The following is a 16,803-nucleotide window of genomic DNA, read 5'->3' on the forward strand; positions in this document are numbered from 1 at the left end:
GAGCACAACACTCCACATCATAGTTTGCACATATTTAGTGAGTTTTCCAGATTTATCAAACTTTATTTATAATTTTTTTATAATTGTAGTCATGTTGAGCGATTCTGGGAGGCAGTGAATTCAAATTGCATTAAAATTAATTATAATTTTAATTTGACCAATATTTGTTTTGGTGATATTGGTGATAATATGGGTAATCCTGTGAACTTTTTAATTTTGCATGCTAAAAAGTGTATTTATATTTGTAGGTTGAATAACAAAATCCAAGATGTGCACGAATTTTAGTTTAAGTTTCGCTTTCGACTTGACCTTCACTATTTCATATCTAAGCAAAACAACAATTTGTGTAACCTTAACGACTTCTATGATTTCTTTATGTAAGCTTCTTATGTAAGTCTTTTTGCTGATTCTTTTGTATTATGTGTCATGGTATTGTAAAAAAATACAGTGGGAAAAAAAAAGGATTTATCAAACTTCAAATCAGTATATTTTGAAAATGCAAAGAGCTTTTCCAAAAGTTGCAAGAGATTTTGAATGAGAATATCACACACAACAAATGTACTGAATATGGGGCAAATTGGCTAGGTGTCTGTAATACTTTAAATATTAAATCCATTAGAGGTGATCTACTGATCTAGTGTACAATACTGTAAATTTAATTTTTATGTACCTCTACCTTGTGTGCAGACATTTGAATACATTCTATGTCAGTCTAATTTCGTTGGTCCAGTTGTGGTTTTGTCCAATTAAGGCGCAGATCGTTTTTTTTTTAGTTTCCTTAGCTTTCATATAACTGCCCTGTGTTGTGTTACCAATCTGAAGCAGAGTCAACACATACTACAGTTTAAAGTGCACATTTCAGTGACCATGGATAATTGGGTACAAAAATTGGCATTAAAGTTTTGCATAACCCATTCAAAACCATGCTAACATTTATCGAGAAAGATCTAAAATTGCAAAGTTTCAAGGTAGAGTGAGTGAGTAATGTCGTCGTGGCAGATTGAGATGAAAAGGTGTATTTGCTTGTTCCATAAACTTAAAGTAAAAATGACCTTCCATTAGAGAAAATGTCCTTTTCCAAGAACAAGTTGGATATTGAGTACTCAAGCCATGATGAACACATGTTGTTTATTTAATAGACCTATTAACAATTAATATCTACTCTCTACACTTATCTGGTCCTTTTATTGCTTGGTTACAGGTTACCATTCTTCTTGCTGATCTCCATGGTTACCTGGACAACATGAAGGCCCCTTGGGAGCTCCTTGCGTATAGAACACAGTATTATGAAGCTATCATAAAAGCCATGCTAAAGGCCATTAAAGTGCCTATTGACAAACTCTCCTTTGTGAGAGGCACAGACTACCAGCTGAGCAGGTTGGTAGATATGTTTCTTTCATTACCCTGGATCAATGGCACAGCCACGAAAATGGGTGGACGAAGGCTCAAGATGTTTCAGCTGTTTGAAATGACAACTTGAAGCCGTCTTTTACAATTTTTTCAGTACCATTTGATATTAAAATTCCATCACAAAGAAGATTATAAGCTGGACTAGCTAAGTTTCATTTTCAAACACAGAAGGAAAAGTTTTAAAAAAATGTTGAAATTTGCAAAGTTGCCAATGTGATTACTAACGTAAAATTTAAAGTGTCTAGGTGCTGAAACACTCAGACTCCAAAATGAAATCATGAATTAACTTCTTTAGTTGGTGGCAATATCATTGCAGATTGTCTAATACTTTGATCAATTGCAAGCTCAGTTTGAAGGATACTTCTGAGTTTGGTGAAACTGCCAAACCAATCACAAGCTACTTCAACACCACACACAAGACTTTGGAAATGTGTCCACAAATGTGAAAATTTGCCAAAATTATGGAGGTCAAAACAGTTTGAGATGACACTGTACGGGGATGCTGCTGTGCAATGTTTGCATACTAGATTTATTGGCTCCTGTCATGCCTGTCCCTCCTATTTGATATCAAATCATAGCATGTGGGGAAAAATTGCCTTTGTAATGTGTGTCATGATATGCATATTATGTAAAGAACCAGTGTGATGTCACTTTTGTGAGTGGTATTTGTCAAAGTTTGCCTTCAGATGGTACAGTAACTTTGATATATATTGGGAAAGATCTGAATCGCATCAAACTGTGGCCTTGAAATTAGGGGCACATTTTGGTGTTACAGACGAAAGTAGCACCTTTTGCAACCAAGAAGCAATTTCTGTGCCATGACCCAGAGATGCATCAGTTCTGCACCCACCCATATGCTGATAGGCCAATCCATGTCCGGGTTTAGTAATTAAACATATATATGAGGCAATTTGTTTGTCTTTTGTCTGTTACTTTTTGCTGTTCTTTTAAACATTTGTCTTCTTCATCTTCACAGAGAATACACATTAGATGTTTACAGATTGACCTCACTCGTCACAGAGGTAAGTTTACTTCAAGTGAAATATAGAATTGAATACTAAAAGTATTTGGATGTTATGAAAAGGGCAACTCTTACAAAACTATATATGTCACATATCAAAACATTCTAGCCACTAGTACAGGTTACACTAAGGTAAGATTTAGTATTTCAGGAACTCACTTTAAAGATCGAAATATCAGCAAATTGAAATGTCTTTACAAAACAGGGATGTGGAGAACATTAAGGCAGCTACCCTGAAGCAGAAGCATTGGTGATCTTATTTTGCATCCACACACACACCCAACACATGTAGTAATCACACTTTCTACCGTTTGTGTCGGCCACCATACAAAGAATGTATCGTTTACATTCTTTGTGTGAAATTTGCTAACTTGATGCTATTCTTGAAAGAGAGTCTTTTCCATAAAAACATTGCTTTGACTGTTTGACTGTTTTTCAAGTTTTGTTTTATCTTTGTCAGCATGATGCCAAGAAAGCTGGTGCAGAAGTGGTGAAGCAGGTGGAAAGCCCTCTGCTAAGTGGACTTCTCTACCCAGGTCTTCAGGCTTTGGACGAGGAGTATCTGAAAGTCAACTGTCAGTTTGGAGGGGTAGATCAGAGGAAAATATTTACCTTCGCCGAGAAGGTTTGTTATAAGTTAATTATTGAATTATCTTTGAGGATTGTGGCTGTTACAGTAGATTAAGAACATACATATAGATGGAGTTGTTAGCTGATACCAACATTGGTCATAACGTATCTTAGTCTTCCTGCAGAAATATCGTCTCGATGAACAGGTATTGAATCAGTAACTGTACACAAAGAAAACTCAAGAAATGTTTATAATTGAAAAATGTTCTTTGACGTTTTTGAGTTTTGATTGGTCATTAAAGCAGAGATTGCTATACTTTGAATGCATTGTGTAGTGAGGGTCAAATTGCATTCTATTTTTGCTCTGAAATACCAAAGACATTATTTTACACTGAATTTCCCCGACTTCAATGTTTAAATGCTGTCAAATATTGCTGAGCAAAGTTGATCTCTGTTAAGTCACAGATGTGAAACAAGCACATTAATTGGTTATATATTTAATTATGAAAACGTATTAGAAGCAAAAGATTTATACACCAACTACAAAATATACATAGCAATAGTTACCAGTTTCTAGTGGCATTGCTAGGCTAGCATTATATCATATTGTGTAAATGTTCAGTAGGGATTTTCCCTGTTGTAAAGTATTGTGAACTGTTATGTGTCAATAATTTCAAACCTGCATGTATTTATTTTCTTTTGCATTTACATACTGCTTTGTCACTACAAATAGTTTTCACCTCAGCAGTGGTCACATGTGTAATAATTTGACAATTGATTTCTATTATTACTAATAAATTATTTTTGTTTTGCTACCCTGTATGCCTGTTATTCATTTCAGACAAGTTACAGTTAAAGAAAACTTCTATCTTATTTCATGTTACAGTATTTACCACAGCTTGGCTATGCCAAAAGGATACATCTCATGAATCCAATGGGTAAGGCCTTTTCTGTCTGTCTCCATAACATGAATAATAACTTGATGTTTGAGCCCAACTAATGTGACAGCTTTGGTATTCCTGTCACGCTGTGAGTCAGTGAACTGTGTTCTGTCAACTTCTACCTTTTGGATACAAAGAATAAGCCCTTTTTAAATATGCTTGACATGTTTTACCAATCAAGGGAGCAATTCTCATCGATCCTCTGAGTAATATAGACTGCAAGAATGGCAATATTATGTTCAGCCACTTTATCGACCTGTGGTCATTGAGGTTACAAAATTAAAAGATTTAACAATATGTGATTGGTACGAAAGTGGTTGAGTTTGTATCGCACATTTTTTTGGTTAGGTACAAAAAGATAACTGTAGATGTGTGATCTAGTATATATGGCAGAAGAGGTAAAATTGTAGAGGTAACAGAGGAAACATGTGAAGAGGTAACAGGTGAAGAGGTAACATTGTAAAGGTCACATGTGAAGAGGTAACATTGAAGAGGTGACAGAGGTAACAGGTGAAGAGGAAACATTGAAAGAGGTAACAAGTGAAGAGGTAACATTGGAAAGGTCAAAGGTAAAGAGGTAACATTGAAGAGGTGACAGAGGTAACAGGTGACATTGAAAAGATGACAGAGGTAACATTGAAGAGGTAACAGGTGAAGAGGTAACATTGTTAAGGTGACAGAGGTAACAGGTAAAGAGGTGACAGAGGTAAAAATTTCCTGCAATAATGTTTACTCTGTACCATATGATACACAAGGGGGGCAAATATTTGTAAACTTCTGCATCTTTCCAGAACTATTCAAAATGATTGCATCAAAATTAATTTTAGAATTGTTATTGTTAGCAGATAAGCACTAGAGGTAATACTATGACCAACCTATCAGCTGTGCTATCAATAGGTCTGATGTTACTGCTGTAGGCCATTCATGTGCATCGTTATATTAACATCTGAAACTGTCAGGTTTCACTTTTTGAAAAGTTTAATTCTCAAAACATGGGTTAAATATTAATCAATTTTCTTGACTCAGGACCATCTAAATGTAGTAACTAGTGCACAGCGGCACATTAACAACGCTGTATCTTTTCTTATATTGTTGTAAGTTCTGTATGTGTAACTGGGAAAAAGAACATCTTTTCTTCTCTACATTTCAGTTCCAGGATTAACTGGAACAAAGATGAGCTCTTCAGAAGCGGTATGTCTCATAATTAAAGTGATTTAAATTGGGAATTTGTAAAAACATAAGAAATTAGTCTAATCAGCATATCAAATACCATGTACCTGTGTTTAATACAAGTGTTTAATTTAGTTAAGACATTTTGCATAGCTGGTGATATGTTTGAGGTCTATATTTACCATAAATTTGTGAGAATTCTAAGCTCCTATTGAATTTTTTATATATATATATATCCATTATATGGTCCATTGCCAGGAGATCAAAATTATCGATCAACAGCTCAGGTTCTTGTAATTTATGCCAGGCTGAGAAAATAGCTATAATAGATCATTCTAGCCCTAATCTCTTGAACAAAAGATCAGATCAGATCCCCAAAATAAAGTCAAAACTAAGATGAAAGAGAGATAGCTTTTAAGTACACCTCCTGACGATTGCTAGTAATCATGAAACTCTGAGTAGAGCTTTGGTTGTAAAAATCAAAATTTACATTAAGCTCTTCTTCATAACGTGGAATTGAGCACTCTGTCGTGTTCTACTTGGAACATTTTATACACTTCTATAAATATATATATGTTTATATATATATATATATATATATATATATATAGATATATATATTTTTTTTTATTGCTTCAAAATGGAGAGCACCTTTGAAACTTTGAAAATGCTTCGACGCCTTTCCGAAAAACGGGTTAGGTATCGGCATCATCTTTCCAACTACAGACTATACCGTAAAAACAAAACGGTACCAAAAGGACTTAAAATCAAGGTCCGTGCTGGTTTACCACTTTCTGATAGCGACAGCTTTGCCAATTGGAAAGGAATCCTGCTTCGCTTGAATTAATGGCTGTGCAAATAAGTATTTGTCGCAAAACAATTCACGAACTTAGCCAGCAAATTGATTCCAAAACCAGAAAACTGCAAAAAGAACTCCCCAAAAACGAGTTCGAAAGAAAGCTTAACTCCATCTCCCAAACTTGCTTGAACCTCTCACATACCCTAGCTTCAAGACAATGTCACAAATTGAAGAGGGATAATGTCACGCAAAGAGTTAAGTCTTCTGGTGAAACCTCAAAAAGAACCAGGTCTCGCAGATTCCGTCGGAAAGAGATACAGACCGCATGCAACACCACCAAAAGTGCAGTTGTTACCATTGATTGCCAACTCTCGGCAGGAGAAACAAACCTACTCTCCAAAGGTCTAAATTTTTGCCCTAAACCACGGCAAGTAAACGCTCAGAAACTTTCTCTTGACCTAAATCTGTTCTATCGACGCTTACGTCTCTGTGAATTTTTTGCCGACGAAAATGGCAATAACACCACACAACAAACCAACGACTTGCATTCCAATTTTAAGTCCAAAAGCTCGTGGAATCCACCCAAGGCTCATTGTGCGCCTCTTGAATCATTTATTTCGGCCATTGAAGAGGACGTTAAAACACACACCTCCGCCCCAGACTTCCGCGACAATCTCAACAAAACTGAGAGACAGGCCATTCATGAACTCTGGAAGCGCGATGACATTGTCATCAAGCCAGCCGAAAAGGTTCTGCAATTGTCACTATGGGCAAACAATTCTACAGAGAGGAAGCCAACAGACTACTCGGCAACCCTCAACACTACAAACTCCTAGATTCTGATCCTACTCAAGAAATCACACAAAACGTGAAAAGAGTCATCCAAAAGATAGTCTCTAACGGTTCTATTGACCGCAAGTTAGGCCAAAACCTCCTGGAAAATGACCCAAACATGGTCGCTTTTATTTTCTGCCTAAAATTCACAAAGAAGGCAATCCCGGGAGGCCCATAATATCGGGTACTGGTACAGCGACTGAAAAAATTTCCAAATTCGTGGATCTCATCATCCAACCTCCCGTTTCGGCCCTACTGTCCTATGTGCAGGACACTACGGATTTCATCCGGAAAATTGGGGAAATAAAAAATCTTCCCTTATCTTCTCTGTTAGTTACCTTGGATGTGTCTTCGTTATACACAAATATCCCTAACGAAGAGGGCATTTCGGCCTGAACAAAAGCATTCAAACCGAAACGTGGCAAAGCCCCCACGAAGAAAGAATTGGCCAAATTAATGCAACTTATCTTGACCAACAATAATCTGGTATTTGGCAACAAACACTACCTCCAAATTCATGGCACCGCAATGGGTACTAAAATGGCACCGTCTTTTGCCAACATCTTTATGGGAAACCTCGAGAAAGAATTTTTATCTCGACAAAACTTGAAACCACATACGTAGTTACCTTACATTGACGATATCTTTATGATATGGACCCATGGTGAGGCAAATCTAAAACTCTTCATTGATGCCATAAACTGGTTTCATCACACTATCAAATTCACTGCCGATTTTTCTGGACATGGTGTTCACTTTCTGGACACCACCGTGACCCTACAAAATGGTTCACTCAAAACAGACTTGTTCAATAAACCCACGAACAAGCACAACTACCTCTTACCAAGCAGTTGCCATCCACGTCACTGTACCAGAAATATTCCGTACAGTCAAGCGTTGCGCATTCGACGCATTTGCTCCTCTGAAGTCGATTTTGATTCACGCACTAAAGAACTGTCACAACACCTCCTAAACAGACAGTATTTTCGGGGTACTATTGGAAATGCCATCAAAAAGGCTAAAAGCAAACCCCGTTCCGAAACATTGACGTACAAAACTCGTCAAACCAGTTCCAAAAGGGTACCATTGGTAACTGAATTCCACCCTGGTCTCCCACCACTGGCTAATATCATTCAGAAGAATTTTCACCTACTTCAAGGCACCGAACGCCTGAAATCAGTATTCCCAGAATTACCTGTCATCGCTTTTAAAAGACCCAGCAACCTTTGGGATATCTTAGTTCGGGCATACTTTCGGGATGACACCCCATTAGGGGAAAGCAAAACAGAAACTACAGGATCATCGCCCTGTACACAAAATTGCAAAATGTGCTTACTTGTTGATTCGACCGGGGCCTTTCAGCCAAACGCACGTTCCAAATTCGGCACAAAATTAACTGCCTATCCAAAAATGTCATTTACCTCATCTACTGCAATATTTGTAACTTACAATACATTGGAGAGTCAAAAAACACTCTTAGAATGAGAATGACACAACATAGATCGGCGATCAAAACAAAAAAGATCTACCAACCTGTTGCAAATCTCTTCAATCTCCAAAATCATTCAATTGAGAATTTGCATGTTATTGCCATTGACCAGAACGATTCTTGGACAGATAAATCTAGGAAAGCGAAAGAAAATTTCTGGGAACTAAACCTAAAGACCACGGCACCATTCGGTTTAAACATCAGAAACGATTTGCCCTCCCAGATAAACCAAAACAATTCCTTTACAATTACGACGGAATCGGATTAAAATAATCTGACGCGGATTAAAATAATCCGAATTTCTAAAACTTCTGCTCAATTCAGCAGAAATCAGTAAGTCGCTTTGCCTTTACAACCATGCCGACAATCTTCTCTATAAAATAGTTTCAATTCCTGCTACTCCTTGTCACTTTCGGTGATCATGCACTGAAGAAGAGCTAGTTTTGCTCGAAAGCTCTGCAAAAACCAAACATTGGCTGTTTTACTTCCAATCACTTACCTAATTCAATTATTGTATCTCACTCGAGATCCAGCCTTTCTCTAAATGCAGCATAGTTGTTTAACAGTTTTTCCGTTATTCCTATATATATATATATATATATATATATATATATATATATATATATATATATATATATATATATATAAATATATACTTAAGTAATTTTGTTTCAAGTATTTTTATCCTTGGGATTATTGTATTGCTTAACTATGACAACAGAAGTTACTTAACAGCAAGTGAGAGTAAATGTGTGTTTTGTATAGCATCAATATGAAAGCCTATTAATGAAAACTCTTAATCAATAATTGTGAAAACTAAAAAATTGTTGCATCTGTTAGATTAAGTTACTGTCACATTCTTATTTTGGCATTGAAAACACTCAGCCATTCAACTTTCTATTGATCTTCCTCTCCAAAGGATACCAAGATTGATTTGCTCGACGGTTCCGGGGCGGTCAAGAAGAAGCTGAAAAAGGCATTTTGTGAACCAGGAAACATTAAGAATAATGGTGTTTTATCTTTTGTCAAATATGTCTTGCTACCACTGAAATCAACTGAAGGTATGTTTCCTGTTTGTTTTATAGAGTTGACTAGAATATCTCAGAACAGACCTTTAGTTAGAGCCTATTGCACTTTACTCCTGTCAGAAAGTAAACAGGAATAAACACTAAAATGAAAGGCCTTGTCCATCCCTACAACTCAAATCACATTTTTGCCCTTCCAGTCAATCCCACCTCTCCTTTTATGTAATTGCAGATCCAGTCATGAGACCAGGATGTTACAAATGATGTAATTTGATAAACAATTTGTCAAGAAGGCACACAGCAAATGTCTAACTACATGATGCAACACTGCCATGAGCAGAGAATTAAATTAATGAAACATTTAAGTGAAAAACAAAACTATGGTACTTTAGGCAATGTTTAGTTAGATTTTTATCATAAATTAAATAACATGTGAAATATGTCAGGTGTGTACATAACAGTATTACCTGTAATGATGTTACCTACAGGTATCATGTAGTTGAAGAAACCCAATACTGAAGTGGAACCTTCTTAACTCAGCAGATGATTCAGTTTAATAGGAGACAAATAGTAAATCGCAAGAAATACAAACAATAATATTGTCCATTTTCTTTCTCCATTTAATAGTCTCTTTTTCATTTCTGTAGAATTTATGGTTGAGAGAGATGAGGCGAACGGTGGCAGCATTACATTTCCCTCATATGCCGCTTTGGAACAAGCTTTTGCCAACGAGGTAGGAACCAATGTAGAGAGTGACGATGAAAAGCAAACTGAAATGTTTCTTTTTATTTTATGATAGTCCAAGAAATTAAAACATTTTGAGTATAGGTCATAGTTGTACCTGTTGACATTTCTCTCAAAATAGCTGTAAAAATAAGTAAAATGGCTGGAATAATGGCTCAGGTAGAGTTGAGGAAGACAATCGCTTCTCTCCGCATGCAGTTCTGTCTTTGTGAGTACCTTATTTAGATATCAGCACCAAGATTGCTTCATATCGAGAGCCATGCCAGTAAATGGATGAATTTAAAAACATTTGTACACAACAGATTTGTAATGCACAAATGTGTTATAAGAGTCTTGTGTATGCTTGTTGACATGTGTCTCTGGATAGCTGAATTAGTTTTCATGCAAAAGTTGGCAGTTCAGGCAATTTTTGGCTTTTCAGCTGGCAGTGTTTAAATCCTTATTTGTCAAACTATTTATGGTATTATAACTCTAGCCTGCAGTGATAAAGACATGTTTAATGGTTTGTCACTATGGAAACAACATTATTCCACCGATTCTTGACTTTGGTATTAACCTGTGCATGCTGTCATATTCCTACAGGAGCTCCATCCTGCAGACCTGAAAGCAGCTGTTTTGAGGGAATTAAATATATTCATGGATCCAATTCGAGCAAAGTTTGAAGAACCAGAAATGAAAAAGTTGACCAGGCTAGCTTACCCTCCACCGGAAAAGAAAAGTAAGCTATTCGACAATGCAGTGCAGTTTAATATGAAAAGCCAGTGAATTAGTACGGACATAGATTATAAATGGATGAAATTTTTAATTTTTATAAACAGTCTAAAGATTATTGGCCCATTTCTGACATCAGAGAGTCATGGCCAGAATATTTAAAAAATCTGTCTTTGCTTGAGGGAAAGAGTCATCTGTGATTGCCATGACAACAACCCCTTTGTGACCTTTAATCCTACATATTTATGCATGATGCAAGTGTGCCTATATTGATAAGAATAGTTTCCATGTAGGAATTTCCAGCTGTGATCACTTATCATGATCACCATCTTAACCGGCCTCCAATTTAACTACTCTGTCTAAAAGAATTTCAATCTGACGAGGTCACATTCATTTTCTTATGTTCATTCAATAATGTATGTATATTAGAAAGATATCTTGCTGACAATAATGAAGACATCACCAGAATTTGAGAAATTTTGCTCATAATGTTTACTGTTATGAACCCATCACAGTTTGACAGAATATTAGATTTTTGACAAAGTCGTGTTTGTGGAGTATATTAAGGATATTGCTATACAACAGAGCAAAGCGATAAAAACAGTCTTTATAAAGAATAGTTCACATACCATCACACCTAAGTTGACAAGTTCCATCATATTGTCTTTGTTAATGCCTAGAATTTGATTTTTGTCATCATATTCTAAAATTTATTTACCATTTCAGCATGTGTTTCTCTTCTTAGGCAATCCTTGTCTATATTTTGTTTACCTGTGTATTTAAGTTGCCAAATAAATCCTAAGCTTTGACAGGCTGTATGCATCAGTGTAGCGTGTGATCCTCAGTCGCATGGTACAGGCAAAGTCTAAGGCTCATTTCTAGCAATGAAATGATTAGTAAGGAATGACCAAAAATATTGTTGGTTTTCATTAAATAAAAAAGTGGATATGATCATTGATAACAAGGTTTCTAGCAAGGACCTTAGCAGTTAGGTCTGTCCAAAAATATAGGTTGAATAGATGAGTTTGTAGAGCATAGGACAGTTTAAACCTCAGGTGATTGTTTTGTTCAAGTGTCTGGCCAAATTTGCATAGCTACAAAATAGCTACATGGTTATTATGTTATAGGGACAGTAACATAGTCAGTAAGACAATGTTTTTCTTAAACATTAATATTAGATCATTTAAGTTGTTCGGAAGGGTTGGGGGAAGGGCTAAGGAGTAGCGCTGGGGTAAAGGCCAGCACCTTGGCACTTGAGTTACAGTGTAGTTGCTTCAATGAATCTCTTTCCCTCCATACTCCAGGCGGAGTGTATAGCCTAGTGGTTAACGCCAGCGTCTCCCAGTCATGAGATCCCCGGTTTGATTCCCCGCCGACAGCAATGTGTGTCGTCTGGCAAGGGTGTTGTTCAATAACAACTTCCCGACATGGACGTTAAATGGATGTGTGCTGAGAGATTGGCTTCGGTCAGCTTGCGAGTCTACAAGCCTCCGTGGCTTCTTTCGCGAGTTCCTGCTTGCTGGAAGATCACATATACATACATACATACATACAAACTGGATTTTTTTTGATAATTTGCAGAAGGCAAAGGAGGCAACCCACAGGCTGAACCAGAGGAGATCATTCCATCAAGATTAGATTTGAGGGTCGGAAAAATCATCTCTGCAGAAATGGTTAGTGACTATTAAAACCCAGATTGGTTTTTGAGGATATGAGTGGTCTTCAAATCTAGTGTAAGCTTCTGATCTGTGACTTATATAAGTTAAGTCATATATAACTCACAGAGCAGAAGCTTACATTTCTAAGAAGTGAGTTATATATGTTCACAATCATATATAACTCACAGAGCAGAAGCTTACATTTCTAAGAAGTGAGTTGTATGTGTGCAGCATCATTTATAACTCACAGAGCAGAAGCTTACATTTCTAAGAAGTGAGTTGTATATGTGCAGCATCATTTATAACTCACAGAGCAGAAGCTTACATTTCTTAGAAGTGAGTTGTATATGTGCAGCATCATTTATAACTCACAGAGCAGAAGCTTACATTTCTAAGAAGTGAGTTGTATATGTGCAGCATCATTTATAACTCACAGAGCAGAAGCTTACATTTCTAAGAAGTGAGTTGTACAGGTAGGGGCCCCTCAGAATGTAGGTGTTTTTTGTAAGTCACCTACAGCTCACCAGTTTTACAATATTGGGTAAAACAATGAATAATTATGAAGATTATCTATTAACTTAGATTGCATTTGGGTCCAAACATGAAAATATTTTTTTTATCATTTTTTTTTTGCATGGAGAAAAACCACACTAAAAAACACTTGCCCCTCAAAACGCTGGTCAACAATTTTGCTTATAATTTTCCAGGAACGTGATGAATTCAAAACAAATTTTGACTGGTTCAATCATTTTAAACTCTCTAAGAGTTATTTAAAAATTGATTGTGTTTCTTGTATTTTTTCCCACTGAGGTTCCCAAAATGCTGGTGTATTGCCCCTCAGAATGCTGATTTTCCCTAATGAAAAATACAAAACATGACACCTCCTTTCCAAAATTTTTGTTTGTTTTCCCATTCCTTGGCATATTGACAGTCAACAAATGGAAAAATATTCCCCACTTAAGTAATAAAAGAGCAAAAGTAACCAACAAACATCCTAAAGACAATTAACAATACTTTGGATTTCTTCTAACTCAACTATCTACACTTGTACATATGGCTCCTGACATTGCTGTCAAGAACATTCCAAATCTTCTTATATCAACAACTGAACCTGGTTCTCAAGCACATGAATCCCTGTTGTCAGTGTACAAGTTATTAGATCGACACTTAGCAGCACAGAAGGTAGCAAGACCAGTTGTCATTGTTTCTGATGGCCACAGTTCCAGATTTGATATTGAGGTGTTGAGGTTCTTGAGAGCAAAAGAAATGCATCTTTTCATCACTCCACCTGATACCACTGGAGTCACACAATTACATGACCAAATCAATCAAAATTTGCACTGTGAATACCATAACAGCAAGGGAGAACTCTTTTCTGCGGAATGCACAGTCAACAGGGATGGTTTCATGAAGAAATTGGCAGATGTTTGCCCACGGTGGGCAAACAAACTTGAAATAATAAAAAATGCAGCAAAACGTGTTGGTGTAACCATGGAGCTATATATCCCAGGTTTATAGCTCCATGGTGTAACTAACCATGGCCTGGGTGTTGAATGGATGCAAAAGGACAAATTTGTTCCAGCATCATCTGTTATTCAAGATGAAACTGATGAAACGGCAGGACCTTCATCATCAACTTCCAACACATCAATGGTTGAGTCGCCAGTTGGCATCAAGAAGTACACCAAGCAGTACTATACACAAAAACTGGAGAACTCATTAGAAACCATCCAGAAGCTTGAAAATTCATTCAAGAGTACGCCATTGGAGGAGATTGATGGACTACTGACAATTAAGAAAGTGAAGCCAAAACCAAAGGTAACAAGTAACATAAGGGTAACTCAAGTCCATGGATCCATGGAAGGACAACAAATATAAGAATCAGTGGAGTTATTGAATAAAGAGAACGAAGCAAGGGACAAAGCCAGACAAGACAATAAGCTGAAGAAACAGTGTAATCTAGAGACATTTTTGAAGTGCAAGTCACATTGTGTTTGCTTGAAACCAGATGGCAAGTGTGAGGCAGAGAAGTTGAAACGGGGTACACCCCTCAGTCCGACAAGTTTGCAGTCCGACAAGTTTGCAGTCCGACAAGTTTTCAGTCCGAAAATAAAATACACGTTTTCAGTCCGAAAATGAAATACACGTTTTCAGTCCGAAAATAAAATATACGTTTTCAGTCCGAAAATGGAATACACGTTTTCAGTCCGAAAATAAAATACACGTTTTCAGTCCGAAAATGTTTTCAGTTGGGGAATGAAAGCAGTTTTAATGCCATAATATCCCCAATAAACTGTGACAGCCCGAACTGATAGTAAATAAATCGATTGAATCTTTCGTATTTACTCATAATTGACAAATAAGGAGGTAAGTTTTAGAAAATATATTGGAATTTTCGGTCCCCTGGGACCTTCGTCAGCAATATTGGCAGTCGACTGAAAAGTACAAAATGTAACACAGTGAAAGTATGACGCTAGGTTTAAAGTGTAAATTGCATTGATGGAATTAGAACCAAACAAACCATGACTATACAGGAAGCTGATTAAGGAGCGAAGAACGGATTACATATGTTTGTAGAACTGATAGTTGTTAAGGGGTCCCAAGTCTTTGTTGAGGCCGGTGATGTGAGACTTAATACAAAAGATTCAATCGATTCTTTTACTATCAGTTCGGACTGTCACCGTTTATTGGTGATATTATGGCATTAAAACTGCTTTCATTCCCTAACTGAAAACGTTTTTCTCATTTTCGGACTGAAAACGTGTATTTCATTTTCGGACTGAAAACGTGTAGTTTATTTTCGGACTGAAAACGTGTCGGACTGAAAACTCGTTTTTTCGGACTGAGAACGTGTATTTTATTTTCGGACTGAAAACGTGTCGGACTGAAAACTCGTTTATTCGGACTAAAAACGTGTATTTTATTTTCGGACTGAAAACGTGTCGGACTGACAACGTGTACCCGTTGAAACTGTGTCCCAAATGCTTAAATGTGCTGGCTTCCCAATTATATGCAGTAAAGCTGCATGTAAAGATGAAAATGGAGTCAAGCCTGATATGATTTTGCCTGCTTGCACACAAGGGAAGCGTGTGCGTCGGCGACTTCTTGTTGATGACTCATCTGTTGAAGAGATGTCTGTAGATGATATTGAGGTTGAAGGTGCAGAAGAGGTTGAGGTTGATGGTGCAGATGACGTTGAGGTTGAAGGTGTAGATGCTGTCGAGGTTGAAGGTGTAGATGTGATGGGGTTAAGAAGGTTGGATATGAAGGATGTGAAAGTGTCGATGTGGGTTTAGAAGAAGTGTATGATTGGTAAAGTTCTACAAAAGGTGGGAGATGAAGTCTGTGTGAGATGTTTAGAGAAGCCATTTGGAGTAGATTAGGGTATGACACAGGAAATGGAAAAAGAGTCTGCTCCCATATTTTATGGTGAAGTGTATGAAGCAGAAGTGCAACCAGGGATGGTGAAATGTGGTAGAATGTAGAAATACATTTATCAATAAATATGTGTATGTGAAATGAAAAGTTGATTAGTTTTATAGTTTAGTTATTACCCTACAGTATACAAGTTTGTCTTTTCTGATGATGCTTTATTTGTTTAATTAAAGTTTCAAATGATAAAGTTGTTTATTACCTGTTAAATATAAATCATTACAGTTAAAAACAGATTGTTCTTTCTTCAGCTACATGAAACTGTTACATGTGATGGTAGGTTCTTTAAAGTGTAATTAATATTCGTTTATACTATATGTGTGTGGTACTGTATTTTGCGCCAACCCATAAGCACCCACCCAGTTGAACTGACCCACAATGTTAAAAATCTTGAAGGTAGCAAAACTTACATCCAAATGAGGTCTTCATTTATATAGTAGTCATTTTGGCAGTATGTTGTGAATTGTACATATCTTAGTAAATGTAATGGACATAAAATTGAGGGAATACTGTAGAAGGCAATAGTAAATATTTCTCAGAACATTTAAAAAAAATATGAGAGCAACTTATTTAACGTAGTTAAATTACAAAATATGTGAGGTAAGTGTTTATTTTTGGTGTTGTTAGTGTAAAATTATATGTTTCATGTAAAAATACAGTTTTGATATTACCCTGTAATGGATTTATTAATTTTTCATATTTGTTTTTATTAACCCTCAAAACGCTGGTTTAATGCCCCTCAAAATGCTGATTCTGATCAAGTAATGATGTTTTCAAAAATATCAAGTTACGTACAAAGTGCTATATTTCACTGATCATCATTCTACAAACAGGTAATTTTGCAATGTAAATTACCCCCTAGTTGTCCGTTTTTGATGCAGTGCCAAGAAGCTACACTTCAATTAATAGCAAATTTTAGATGCACGGTAAGCAAATAGATGATTGTACCCATATATTTTTTTGGAAACTATAAAATAATTTTTGAGTTGTTGGCAATTT

At 36.4% G+C, this 16,803-nt stretch overlaps 1 protein-coding gene across 3 annotated transcripts in view; it reads left to right on the plus strand.

The window, feature by feature from the left end:
• Window positions 1-16,803, plus strand: part of LOC139962629 (tyrosine--tRNA ligase, cytoplasmic-like) — a 33,148-nt gene that overhangs the window by 12,726 nt on the left and 3,619 nt on the right. For all 3 annotated transcript variants that reach the window (XM_071962785.1, XM_071962784.1, XM_071962786.1), the window contains exons 4-12: window positions 1,202-1,377; window positions 2,387-2,432; window positions 2,892-3,056; window positions 3,888-3,939; window positions 5,093-5,133; window positions 9,154-9,295; window positions 9,907-9,992; window positions 10,586-10,721; window positions 12,296-12,387. In XM_071962785.1, coding sequence (XP_071818886.1) covers window positions 1,202-1,377; window positions 2,387-2,432; window positions 2,892-3,056; window positions 3,888-3,939; window positions 5,093-5,133; window positions 9,154-9,295; window positions 9,907-9,992; window positions 10,586-10,721; window positions 12,296-12,387 — 936 coding nt within the window. The remainder of the gene's footprint in view (window positions 1-1,201; window positions 1,378-2,386; window positions 2,433-2,891; window positions 3,057-3,887; window positions 3,940-5,092; window positions 5,134-9,153; window positions 9,296-9,906; window positions 9,993-10,585; window positions 10,722-12,295; window positions 12,388-16,803) is intronic.

The sequence above is a fragment of the Apostichopus japonicus genome, chromosome 21 (assembly GCF_037975245.1).
Source record: "Apostichopus japonicus isolate 1M-3 chromosome 21, ASM3797524v1, whole genome shotgun sequence".
NCBI classification, from domain to species: domain Eukaryota; kingdom Metazoa; phylum Echinodermata; class Holothuroidea; order Aspidochirotida; family Stichopodidae; genus Apostichopus; species Apostichopus japonicus.